Raw genomic sequence first — 12197 nt, forward strand, 5'->3', positions numbered from 1 at the left:
GTGGTTATTTACTGAATGTACAAACGAACGAATACAAGTGTTGGAGAGCCTTTTAAAGAATACCATACTGTGTTTTACAGCTTTCTAGGAGAAGCAAACAAACAGGAATGGCTAGCTTAGTCACTAGGTTTGTACTTCTCTTCAGTTGGAAGAATTAAGAGGAAAACCAGCTATCTGTCTTTACCAGGAGACCATTTTTTTTTGTATTATATTTTGTCTTTATAAAATTAGGAAAAGTATAACATGCTGGGCCTTGACGCATCTCATTGGCTGTAGCATCTGTATTTGTGGGACTCCTTTTCAAGGTAGTCATTGATTATCCCCCTATGAAACTGTGCCTGTGTGGTAATTTTTTACAGGTGTACAGATTAAATTGACTTTAGGAGATTATTTCATTCAAAACCCTCTTTATAAAATTTTTACCAAATACTATTTTATTTGAGGCTGCTTTTCATGCTGAAAAATGTGACAAACCAATTTGAATATTCTGTGTGCTATGATGGCCACAAATATTAGACTAAGCAGCAGTTTGAAAATCCAGAGAAATGTAAATTAAAATAATGCATTTAATGACCAAGACTGAATTCTGTAGTAAGCACATCGGCAGTACTATGGACAAGATTTTGTAATGGAAAAAAATATTTTTATGTAACTTATGTATAGTATTCTATTTCTTTAAAAATATATTCTGCTCCTTTGAGAAGGGGCTCAAGTTGTCCTGCCCACCAACCACCCCCTTTAAATCATTATGCCAGAACTAGGTGTAGTACTTAGAGTCCCACCTCAGATCTCCATATTAATACTGCTTCAAGCATCTACATTTCTTATGTAAATCATCTTATGAGACTGAGACTTGACATCCTGATTTTTTCTTAAAGATTTATTTATTTATTTGAGAGCATGCATGGTAGGAGGGGCAGAGGGAGAGAGAGAATCTTGAGCAGACTCTGAGCTGAGCATGGAGCCTGACACGGGGCACGATCTCACGACCCTGAGATCATAACCTGAGTCGAATCCAAAAGTTGGACGCTCAACCGACTGAGCCACCCAGGTGCCCCAACAACCCAATTTTTAAATGTAGTTGAGTGGGGGGACAGCAGGAACAGAATAGAGGGACGTGTGGGTGGCTCAGACAGTTAAGCGTCTGCCTTCAGCTCAGGTCTTGATCCCAGGGTCCTGGGATTGAGTCCCACATCGGAACCCGGGCTCAGCAGGGAGCCTGCTTCTCCCTCTCCCTCTGCCGCTTCCCCTGCTTGTGCCCCCTCTTTATCTCTCTGACAAATAAATAAATAAAATCTTTAAAAAAAAAAGAAGAGAATTTTGAGTTTACAGTGTGTCAAGGATCATCATAAGAACTTTTTATACAGGACTTTAATGTTCACAGTCAACTGAGTTATATAACATTGTGTCCTTTTTATTTTTTTAATTTATTTTTTTTAACATTGTGTCCTTTTTATAACTAAATAAAAGGAGGTCAAAGGGAAATAAAACAGCTGGCCCAAGATCAGCGACCAGACTGAACTTAGAGTTTAGGTGCTCTTGACATCATGGTCATGTGTAACTCTTAAACTGTTGTTTTTGGAGACTATCCTGCATCACAGTTACCTGGCCTTGCCCCAGACCTACTGAATCATAATTTCTAGGGTGAGGGGCCCAGGAGATTGCACTTTTAACATGATCCTTTCGTGGTTCTCAATTCACACTAATATTTGAGAACTGAGCATAACTGCTTTCAAATATAATATCTCTAGGAGGAGGAGAAAGAAGAAATATTTATTAAAAGTATCACTATGTGGATGTCTTTTTAAAAAATTTTCTTTGGGGACGCCTGGGTGGCTCAGTCGGTTAAGTGTCTGCCTTCGGCTCAGGTCATGATCTCAGGGTCCTGAGATCTAGTCCCGCATTGGGCTCCCTGCTCAGTGGGGAGTCTGCTTCTCCCTCTGCCTTCTGCTCCCCCTGCTTGTACTCTCTCTCTGACAAATAAATAAAATCTTAAAAAATAAAAAAATAAAAATTTTCTTTGACCTCCAAAGTTGGTTTGCAAATGTTTTGATAGATTTCTGGGATAAGGGCCACTATTAGCCATATGACATACCTTTGTACAAATTACAAGGATGCACTCCTCTGAGATAGATTTAGCAAGAAAACTTCTTCACCTTTGTGTGAACTGGAAAAAAATAAAAAGGCCCGCCTTCGTTGGGGTGGAAGAGCACTCTGCCAGGGTGCACGGCTAGGGCAGTGGGGGTGCCAACTGGGTTCCAGCCTCCACTCACCCGCTCTGCTGTGCCCACTGGCTGGAAACTTGTCCAGAATGGATTTCTGTGTTTCTTGGATGTGTTTATGTAGGTGTGTGTTTATACACACAGCATTTCTGTTTTAGGATAACAGTGTTGGTGCATATGATGAGCTAAGTATGAGCAGTGTCTATTGATTTTCTTAGTGAAGGTATTTGATTTTTTTTCTGTCTTTCTAGCTCCTTGTATTAAAAATACCGTGCATGCACACACACATACACACCACCACCACATATACACAGATACACCTGGATGAGTGTATTGTAGTTTAATACTTACATTAGCGCCTTTATCACCTTACAAGAAAGGAGGTTCACAATTGAGGAATAAAAATCTAGGCTCATTTCATGCCTATGCTATTGCTTTCCTAAATCTTCAGAGCACAATACCAAAAGCATTCTGGAAAGTTAAGGACCCTATTTGAGCACAGGTTGATGGTGGCGGGGGGTGGGGTGGGGGGGTAGGTGGCCTGAGTGATTTTATAAATAAATAACTAAATATATATATACTTAGTTACTTATTTTGAACTTATGATTCCTTTTCACTGAAAAACATTACTCAGACCATATTGGTAAAAGATATCTGCACTTGTATTTATATAATTGTGTGAATTTTTAAACAGATTTTTTAATGCTATAAAACTGATTGCAAACTGTGTTTTAATAATGATATTTATACCAGAAAGTTATTTATAAAAATTCTGACTGTTTAACATAGCATGAAAAGCTAACATCTGTCTTAGATTTTTTTTTCCTCCGTTCCCTTTATATCTAATTCTCATTTGCATGTGCTTAAAAATGGTTAAGCATGTCCAAGTAAGAATAGCTAATGCATGGAAATAATCTGCATATTTTTCCTAACTTGTACTTAGGTATAATATTTTAGTCTAGTCTTCCAGTGAACCCTAGTGTCCATCCATGAACGATATCTCTTTCCCTCCTCAAATTGTACAATTTGTATCCAATTGTGCAATTTATACACAGACACAAGTTGCAGAATATAAACAATTGAAAGATACTCTGAATAGGATTCCAAGCCTTCGAAAGCCAGAGAAAGCAGAGCAGCAGAATGTTACCCAGGGGACACATTCTCCACGAGGTGACAACACAGCGAGGGAGGTCGCAGCCGGAGAGCCAGAGGTAAGAGGCGTGAACTGGTATTCTGTGATGGGGTCACCTTCCCCGTCAAGCTGTTATCAGGTGAACTGCTCTAAATATTGCCAACTCTGCCTCCAGAACAGTGGTTCTCAAATTTTAGCGTATATCAGAGTCCCCACCAGAGCTGTTAGAATGCAGATAGTTGGGCCCTAGGCCAGAATTTCCAGTTCAGTTATTTTGGGATGAGGCCTGAAGATTTGCATTTCTAACTGATTCAGCTGGTCTGGGGAGGACGCTCAGAGAACTACTGCTATAGTACTTTCTGGGAAAGACTTTACTGGCTTTATTTTTTTGGAAGGGGCTGTTGTATCTGAATTTTTATATTTTCTTTTTGTTCTTGTTGTTTGGCTTTTTGGGGGGTAGAGTGAGAAGTTTAAATGATCATGAGGCTGTTCTATAACAGCCCACTCAAGTATTACAGTTGGTAATATAGTTGAACTTGATGCAGTGCTAGGTCCACACAGAACAAGCCAAAATTGTATTTAAGAGGTCTTGATAAAACTATCAAAGGTATGAGTGCTAGTCTCTTAATCTACTTTTTTTTTTTTTTTTTTGCATTCCTGCTCTTCATAAAAATTGAGCCTTGCTTAAGAGTGTCTCCTAAGTGGGACATCAAAAGTAGGGTCACCCTTATCCTCAAGTCTAACATAGTTGTTTTAATCACATGCATAATACAAATGGCAAATATGGGTGTCTTTCTCCCTGAAAAAGTTGTTTTTAACAGTGAATGTTTGAGAGTGTGTGTCCTGCATGACCATCTTACGGGAGTAATTAAGTTGCTGTGAGTAGACTTGATTGAAGTCCCTAGTCTTGCAGAGCATTCCTTCACAGACAGAACCTTCTGTGTCTTCATGGACCCTTCTTTGTTACTATTAAGAAAACATGACCAGATCCCTGGCCTGGGAACTAGTCCTCTTCCCTGTCCTAGTCTGACTACCTGTTTCCTGGATTAATTAATCTTTTAATGACTCAGACCTTTAGTTTTTCATCTGTGAGGTGGAGATAGTAGTTATCTGCTATAACCTTTCTCGCAGGAATTCTGTGGAGATAAATGGCAGGTATTTGAAAGCACTTAAGGCTCTTTAGAGAAATATAAAATATTTCTCTAAGTCAGAGCAGTATTATGTCCAACCTGCCAGGTATGTGAGGACGTTGGTAAGACATACATCTCCAGAAGTTGTCTTCAGATGTCTGAGAGAGGACTTTCTTCCTCCATTTATTTATTTACTTACTCATTCATTCATTCATTCATTCATTCATTCATTCTGATTTCTCAGTTATAGTTCTGTCAATTTAAGAAGAGGGCTTCCCATTTATTTCAATTTGGAGGAGCAATCTGACCAAATAAGTTATTTTTCCCAATAAATAAGGTTGGAGGCGGGAAGGAGTGATAAATTTTCGTGTGATATTATATCATCTTTTTTTTTGCCCCTCTTTTCTAAGTAATGAAGATCACGTGGAAATCTCTGAAATTTTAAATCCAGGAACACCAATTTAAACCAACCAATTTTAGAAGAGGAGTTCTCTGTAAAAAAAGACATTTTTTTATGTTGAATTTTATGTATTAACAATACAAAATATTTACAAAGGATTCCCTCTGATTTATGAAGAAATACTACTCTAATGTGTTAAAAAATATTTTATTGTATGGGGCACCTGGGTGGCTCAGATGGTTGAGCGTCTGCCTTCGGCTCGGGTCATGATCCCAGGGTCCTGGGATCGAACCCCACATCGGGCTCCCTGCTCCTCGGGAAGCCTGCTTCTCCCCCTCCCTCTGCCACTCCCCTTGCTTGTGTACCCTCTCTCGCTGTGTCTCTTTCTGTCAAATAAATAAATAAAATCTTTGAAATATATATATATATATTTTATTGTATCTGGTTTAATGGGCACAAATATTTTTAGCTAACATGGATGCCTATTAGTAATGGCATTCTTTTTTTTAATTAGTCAGTAAAAAATAAACCCAACTCATCTTCAATTTGATCTTGTCCTTCTCTTTCCAAATCATTATATTTTTTAAAAGTTCTATTCTTAATTGAAGTAAGCTCTACACCCCTCCCCCACCCATGGGGCTCAAACTCACAACCCTGCGATCAAGAGTCGCATGTTCTGGGCGCCTGTGTGGCTCAGTTGTTTAAGCGACTGCCTTCGGCTCAGGTCATGATCCTGGGGTCCTGGGACTCTCAGGTCATGATCCTGGAGTCCCGGGATTGAGTCCCCCCATTGGGCTCCCTGCTCAGTGGGGAGTCTGCGTCTCTCTCTGTCTCTCCTCCTCTCATGCTCTCTCTCTATCACTGTCTCTCTCAATAAATAAATAAAAATCTTAAAAAAAAAGATTTTATTAAAAAAAAAAAGAGAGAGTCGCATGTTCTTGCAACTGAGCCAGCCAGGTGTCCCACTTTTCAAATCATTATTGAAAACAAAATTTACATTGAAGAAAATTACATAAACACCTCATCACTTGAAGGTTGAGGGGTTTTTCCTTTTTGTTTTAAGGGATAACAGGAGTTAGATTGCTTTTGAGGAACGGGTCTGCTGAGATGTGGTCACGTATAGACTTTACTTTTAAATTACTTACTGTATTCTTCCCGGGATGAAATTGTGCTTATGTTATCTCTATTTTATAGGTGAGATTACAGAGTGAGAAGAGTTAAGTGACTCCATTGCAGCCATACTTTTCAGTCAGGACTCTGTATTTCTAGACTCCAGGATTTTGCTTATGTTGTAACCCCATAGACATGGTAATAAAGAGATTATATCACTGCTTTCAAAATGGAAGAGTGTCATTTCCAGTGATGTGCTTGGCCTAGGTGTCTCGAAATAGTGTTGGGTGGCAGACACATGAAGCAGTTCCTAGAAGAATGGAAGAAACAAAACTTTACCGTCCCACCCGGAAGGAGGCGGAGTTTCAGGCTCTGGCAGAGCTGAAGCAGCATGAAGCTGAAGGCAGAGAGCCCGAGGAGCGGCAGGTGGAAGAGGAGCATAGAAAGGCCCTGGAGGAGGAGGCGATGGAGCAGGTCGGGCAGGCCGAACGTCTGGAGGAGGAGCATGATCCATCACCCGAGGAACAGGATCGGGAATGGAAGGAACGGCGTGAACCTCGAGAAGAAGCCAACCTTCCGGGAGGGCACGCGCCCAACAAAGTACGAGGTCACCCGCTTCATGTCCACCAGGGTTATGTTTTGTCGGCTGGGACGGGGAGCATGGCTTTGTTCTTAAATATTGAAAAAGCCTCCCCATAGATGACAATCCCTAAAATAAAATCTGAGTGAGTTCGCTAAATGTTATATGCACGTATTTTAGTTTTCTATTGTCATGCTCATAGCATAGCTGCCCAGGTACCTCAGAAAGGTGCCTGGGGGAAGGAGAAGGCTGTTGGTGTGTGTATTTTCTTTGTCAGTAGTTCCAAACAAGGGAGCTCCGTGCTGCCCTCCCTTGAGCAGTAAGAGGAGGGATGAGCGCCTGATGGGGCACTTCCTGGAACATGCTCAAGTCCCACGGGCATCGTGAGGCCGAGAAAGGTCTCATTTTCTGTGATCATAAGTCTCCTTCTCCCTGTTCATTTACCATCAAATGGTAGGTTGGCTTTTGCACATTCATCTTCAAGGTGGTTATTGTTGTCAAAAGTCTGATCTTATCACTTAAGGATGCCCCACTGGGAGAGTATGTATGTTTAACCAGGCTCTGCTCAGGCTCCCCCTACAGAGCACACCCCTCTTACATAAATAAGGTTTTTTCCCTTTAAAAAATCCATTATTATTAGAAATCATACTCATAAAAGAACTTGAAACAACCCTGAACGCAGAAGCTGAGCTGTCTCTTCTTCTGCTATCTCTAAACGGATACCTAACGGTGGGCTACTTAGCCTTTCCATAGATGCTGATCACCTTTTATTTATGACTCTGAAGTTGTGTTTGGCCCCAGACTTTCTAAGACTTCAAGCTGGTTGAGGCTTTAGGCTGAGTAGATGTGAAGGCCTCTATCGCACTTCTATATTGTTGCAAACTTAGCATGGAGAAGCCTCTGCCGGTCTTGTGTCCCTCATAGCTTTCTTCAAAAGTAATCCCCCTTGTGGGTTTGATTTTCCTTACCCCTGCACCTTCTTTCTGTTGGTGAAAATTGCGTGTGCTTATGTTGGTTGAGAGAGAGGGTGGCAGAGGAGAGAGCAGTGGGTAGCTCAGTGGGAAGCAGAGTTTAAGAATTCCTGTATCAGTTTTTCCTTTAGTTAGAAGGTATTATGTTTGCCCTCATTCTCTTTTTCTTTGAAGAAAATGGTTCTCTGCCTCTCCACCCTTACCTGAAATTTGGCTTTTTTTGCTTGCTTGCTATGGTTAACCTGAGGCTGGCTGTGCATTCCTAGAATTAATTGGTGTCCCTGCATCTTAAACTCTTCATGGAAAATCCTTAGCCACAGCTTTAGCCCACAAATTGCCCCAACTAATGGTAGGTCACCAAGTGCCCCCTTAGGGCAGAGCCTCTTGAACATAACATATAATTAAGGCCCCAAACTGATTTTTTTCTGTTGTGCCCTCTTCCACGTGAGAGGGAGCACATTGAAAATCTGCCACAATGCCAGGAAATCAGGAAGATCAGTAGCTGAAAGAAGCCAAGGGCGAGTAAGGGAGTTGGGAAATAGGAGTTCTGGCTCTGGGTGACCTTGGAGCCAGGGTGTAATCACAGTTCACCCGACAGATGGGGATTAAGGAAACAAGCCAGCCCTGCCTCCCGAGTTTGTCGTGAGAATCAGAGGAAGAGAGAACCCAGAGGTCCCGACTACCCTTGCTCAGCACCTGCTCGTTTTCCCTCAGGTATATCCTTCAGCCAAGCCGGTCACCAGGGTCCGGTCGCCGTCTGAGGAGCAGTTGGAAGCGCGGAGAGTGGCCGCCAGGCGGGCGGAGGAGGCCCAGCCGCGGAGGGAGCAGCAGGAGGCTCTGCACCAGCAGAGGCTGCAGGGACACTTGTGGAGGCCGCAGCAGCAGCTTCTCGCCAGAGAGGTGGCCCGGCAGAGGCAGGCCGGCCCACAGGAGGGGCGGCCGCAGCCCCCAGAGCAGCCCCGGTAGCCTCCTCCTGATGGGCGCAGACAGCCCCTCCTCTTGTTCTCTTTGGTTTTATTTATTTATTTATTTTTATTTATTTTAAAGAATTTATTTATTTGTTTGACAGAGAGAGAGAGAGACAGCAAGAGAGGGAACACAAGCAGGGGGAGGGGGAGAGGGAGAAGCAGACTTCCCGCCGAGCAGGGAGTCCGATGCGGGGCTCGATCCCAGGACCCTGGGACCATGACCTGAGCCGAAGGCAGACGCCTAACGACTGAGCCACCCAGGCGCCCCGCTCCCCTTGTTCTTATAAGCAGGTGGCAAGCAGTTTTGTGTATTTATTACCTGTGAGCTTGGGTGTCTCCTGTGGCTGGGGCAGAACAACAGCTTGAGAATTAAATTTCCAAATATTTAATTTCTAAAATAATCAACATTTTTAACCCCTGATTAAAAATGTTAGGTCTCCCAGCTTAGTTTAGGTCTCAAAATAACTAGCAGATTTTGTGCTAACTTTATTGTACTTTATCACACATGAAAGGTGTTTTATCTCTTTTAAAGTATCCTTTGAAACTGTATCTGGAATCTTTATGAAACCTAATAGCACAAGGTTGAAAAAAAATTTATGACTTTTTAAAAAACGTTGAAAAATTTGTTTATCGCTACCTTTAAATATAAATTACTTATGGCCAGTTGTGCCACTTAATCTGTCACTGAATTGATAACATTTGTGTCCCTTACAGGCAGCAAGCTCATTATGATGCTATGGATCATGATATCGTTCAGGGAGCCGAGGACCAGGGCATCCAAGAAGAGGAAGGAGGTGGTGAGGCTTCTTAGATGATGGATATGTTAATAAGATTACTTGGTAACATGTAATATCAACTCAGAGTAGTGCGCACGTCTGAGTACACACAAAGGAGATCTGTGTACTGTGTGTCTTTTGTTGTTGTTGCTGTTGTGTTTTTAGTATTCCTCCCAACCAGTGCACATTGGTGGCCCAGACAGCTCGAGATCATCTATTTCCTTTCTAATGTTTTTCCCGTCGTTTAAGCTTTTTTGTATACTTTTTGTATACTGAATTGTTACTTCTGACACATTATCATAGGGCTGTTATACTCTGGGAAATGGCTCCATTTTCACCTTACCTTGGAAGCCTTTGGATCATTGCCTTTAAAAGTTTTTCAAATTAAGGCAATAGTAGCTTTCACTTGTGGTGAGCATTTCCGATGTAATTTATCAAATATCACTTACTCTATAATAGAACTAGAGAGTAACAGTCTCTCTGGCAAATCTAACACTCAGATATGTATCCTTTTTTTAAAGAGCCTGAAAGAAGATGATTACCCAAACTCCCTCTATAGCCTGTTCTGATATTTTATAGCCCTTCTAGTCAAGAAATTGTTTTCCTTATGTCCCCCTGCACAGCACTTTAAGGTTTTTTGTTCCATTATCAGTAAGACGAGAGAACAGTTTGTTCTCTTATTTACTTAATGAATCCCTTGGTACACTTGAACCTGATGGTAAGTTACCTTGCATCCTTATTTTCTTTTTCTTTTTTTTTTTTTTTTAATTTTATTATGTTATATTAGTCACCATACATCATTGGTTTTTGATGTGGTGATCCACGATCCATTGTTTTCGTATAACACCCAGTGCTCCATGCGGTACGTGCCCTCCTTAATACCCATCACCGGGATAACCAGTTCCCCCTCCCCCCTCCCCTCTAAACACTGTTTGTTTCTCAGAGTCCATAGTCTCTCATGGTTCATCTCTCCCTCCAATTCCCCTCCCACATTTTCCCCTTCATTCTCCTAATGTCCTCCATGTTATTCCTTATGTTCCACAAATAAGTGAAACCATATGATAATTGACTTTCTTTGCCTGACTTATTTCACTTAGCATAATCTCCTCCAGTCCCATCCATGTTGACATAAAAGTTGGGTATTCATCCTTTCTGATGGCTGAATAATATTCCATTGTATATATGGACCACATCTTCTTTATCCATTCACCTGTTGAAGGGCATCTTGGCTCTTTCCACAGTTTGGCTATTGTGGACATTGGTGCTATGAACATTGGGGTGCATATGGCCCTTCTTTTCACTACATCTCTGTCTTTGGGGTAAATGCCCAGTAGTGCAATGGCTGGGTCATAGGGTAGCTCTATTTTTAACTTTTTGAGGAACCTCCACACTGTTTTCCAAAGTGGCTGTACCAACTTGCATTCCCACCAACAGTGTAAGAGGGTTCCCCTTTCTCCACAACCTCTCCAACATTTGTTGTTTCTTTCCTTGTCCATTTTTGCCATTCTAACTGGTGTAAGGTGGTATCTCAGGGTGGTTTTGATTTGGATTTCCCTGATGGCTAATGATGGTGAACATTTTTTCATGTGTCTGTTAGCCATTTGTATGTCTTCTTCAGAGAAGTGTCTTTTCATATCTTCTGCCCACTTTTTGACTTGATTATTTGTTTTTTGGGTGATGAGTTTAAGAAGTTCTTTATAGATCTTGGATACCAGCCCTTTATCTGTAGTGTCATTTGCAAATATCTTCTCCCATTCTGTGGGTTGCCTCTTTGTTTTGTTGACTATTTCCTTTGCTGTACAGAAGCTTTTTATCTTGATGAAGTGCCAAAAGTTCATTTTTGCTTTTGTTTCACTAGCTTTTGGAGATGTATCTTGAAAGAAGTTGCTGTGGCCAATGTCAAAGAGGTTACTGCCTATGTTCTCCTCTAGGATTTTGATAGATTCCTGTCTCACATTGAGGTCTTTCATCCACTTTGAGTTTATCTTTGTGAATGGTGTTAGAGAATGGTCGAGTTTCATTCTTCTACATGTGGCTGTCCAATTTTCCCAGCACCATTTATTGAAGAGACTGTCTTTTTTCCATTGCATGTTTTTTCCTGCTTTGTCAAAGATTATTTGACCATAGAGTTGAGGGTCCATATCTGGGTTCTCTATTCTGTTCCATTGGTCTAGATGTCTGTTTTTGTGCCAGTACCATGCTGTCTTGGTGATCACAGCTTTGTAATATAGCTTGAAATCGGGCAACGTGATGCCCCCAGCTTTGTTTTTCTTTTTCAACATCTCCTTGGTGATTCGGGGTCTTTTCTGATTCCATGCAAATTTTAGGATTGTTTGTTCCAGCACTTTGAAAAATGTCATTGGAATTTTGATCGGGATGGCATTGAAGGTATAGATGGCTCTGGGTAGCATAGACATTTTAACAATGTTTATTCTTCCGATCCATGAGCAGGGAATATTTTTCCATCTTTTTGTGTCTTCTTCAATTTCTTTCATGAGTGTTTTGTAGTTCCTAGAGTATAGATCCTTTACCTCTTTGGTTAGATTTATTCCGAGGTATCTTATGGTTTTTGGTGCTATTGTAAATGGAATCATTTCTCTAATTTCTCTTTCTACAGTTGCGTTGTTAGTGTATAAGAAAGCTACTGATTTCTGTGCATTGATTTTGTATCCTGCCACATTACTGAATTGCTGGATGAGTTCTAGTAATTTGGGAGTGGAGTCTTTTGGGTTTTCCACATAAAGTATCATGTCGTCTGCAAAAAGAGAGAGTTTGACTTCTTCTTCGCCAATTTGAATACCTTTTATTTCTTTTTGTTTGATTGCTGTTGCTAGGACTTCTAATACTATGTTGAAAAATAGTGGCGAGAGTGGGCATCCTTGACGTGTTCCTGATCTTAAGGGAAAGG

The 12197-nt window shown here is 41.2% G+C and overlaps 1 protein-coding gene across 7 annotated transcripts in view; it reads left to right on the forward strand.

Moving 5' to 3' along the window:
• Positions 1 to 12197, forward strand: part of GOLIM4 (golgi integral membrane protein 4) — an 84179-nt gene that overhangs the window by 55864 nt on the left and 16118 nt on the right. For 5 of the 7 annotated variants that reach the window (XM_064585721.1, XM_064585707.1, XM_054504333.2 and 2 more), the window contains 4 exons: positions 3278 to 3433; positions 6262 to 6594; positions 8260 to 8507; positions 9228 to 9310. In XM_064585721.1, coding sequence (XP_064441791.1) covers positions 3278 to 3433; positions 6262 to 6594; positions 8260 to 8507; positions 9228 to 9310 — 820 coding nt within the window. The remainder of the gene's footprint in view (positions 1 to 3277; positions 3434 to 6261; positions 6595 to 8259; positions 8508 to 9227; positions 9311 to 12197) is intronic. The other 2 variants (XM_045903435.3, XM_045903431.3) reach the window with 1 other exon arrangement.

Source organism: Mirounga angustirostris, unplaced genomic scaffold (genome assembly GCF_029215605.1).
Source record: "Mirounga angustirostris isolate CCGP_5_RB_7025 unplaced genomic scaffold, mMirAng1.0.hap1 SCAF_1, whole genome shotgun sequence".
Lineage (NCBI taxonomy): Eukaryota > Metazoa > Chordata > Mammalia > Carnivora > Phocidae > Mirounga > Mirounga angustirostris.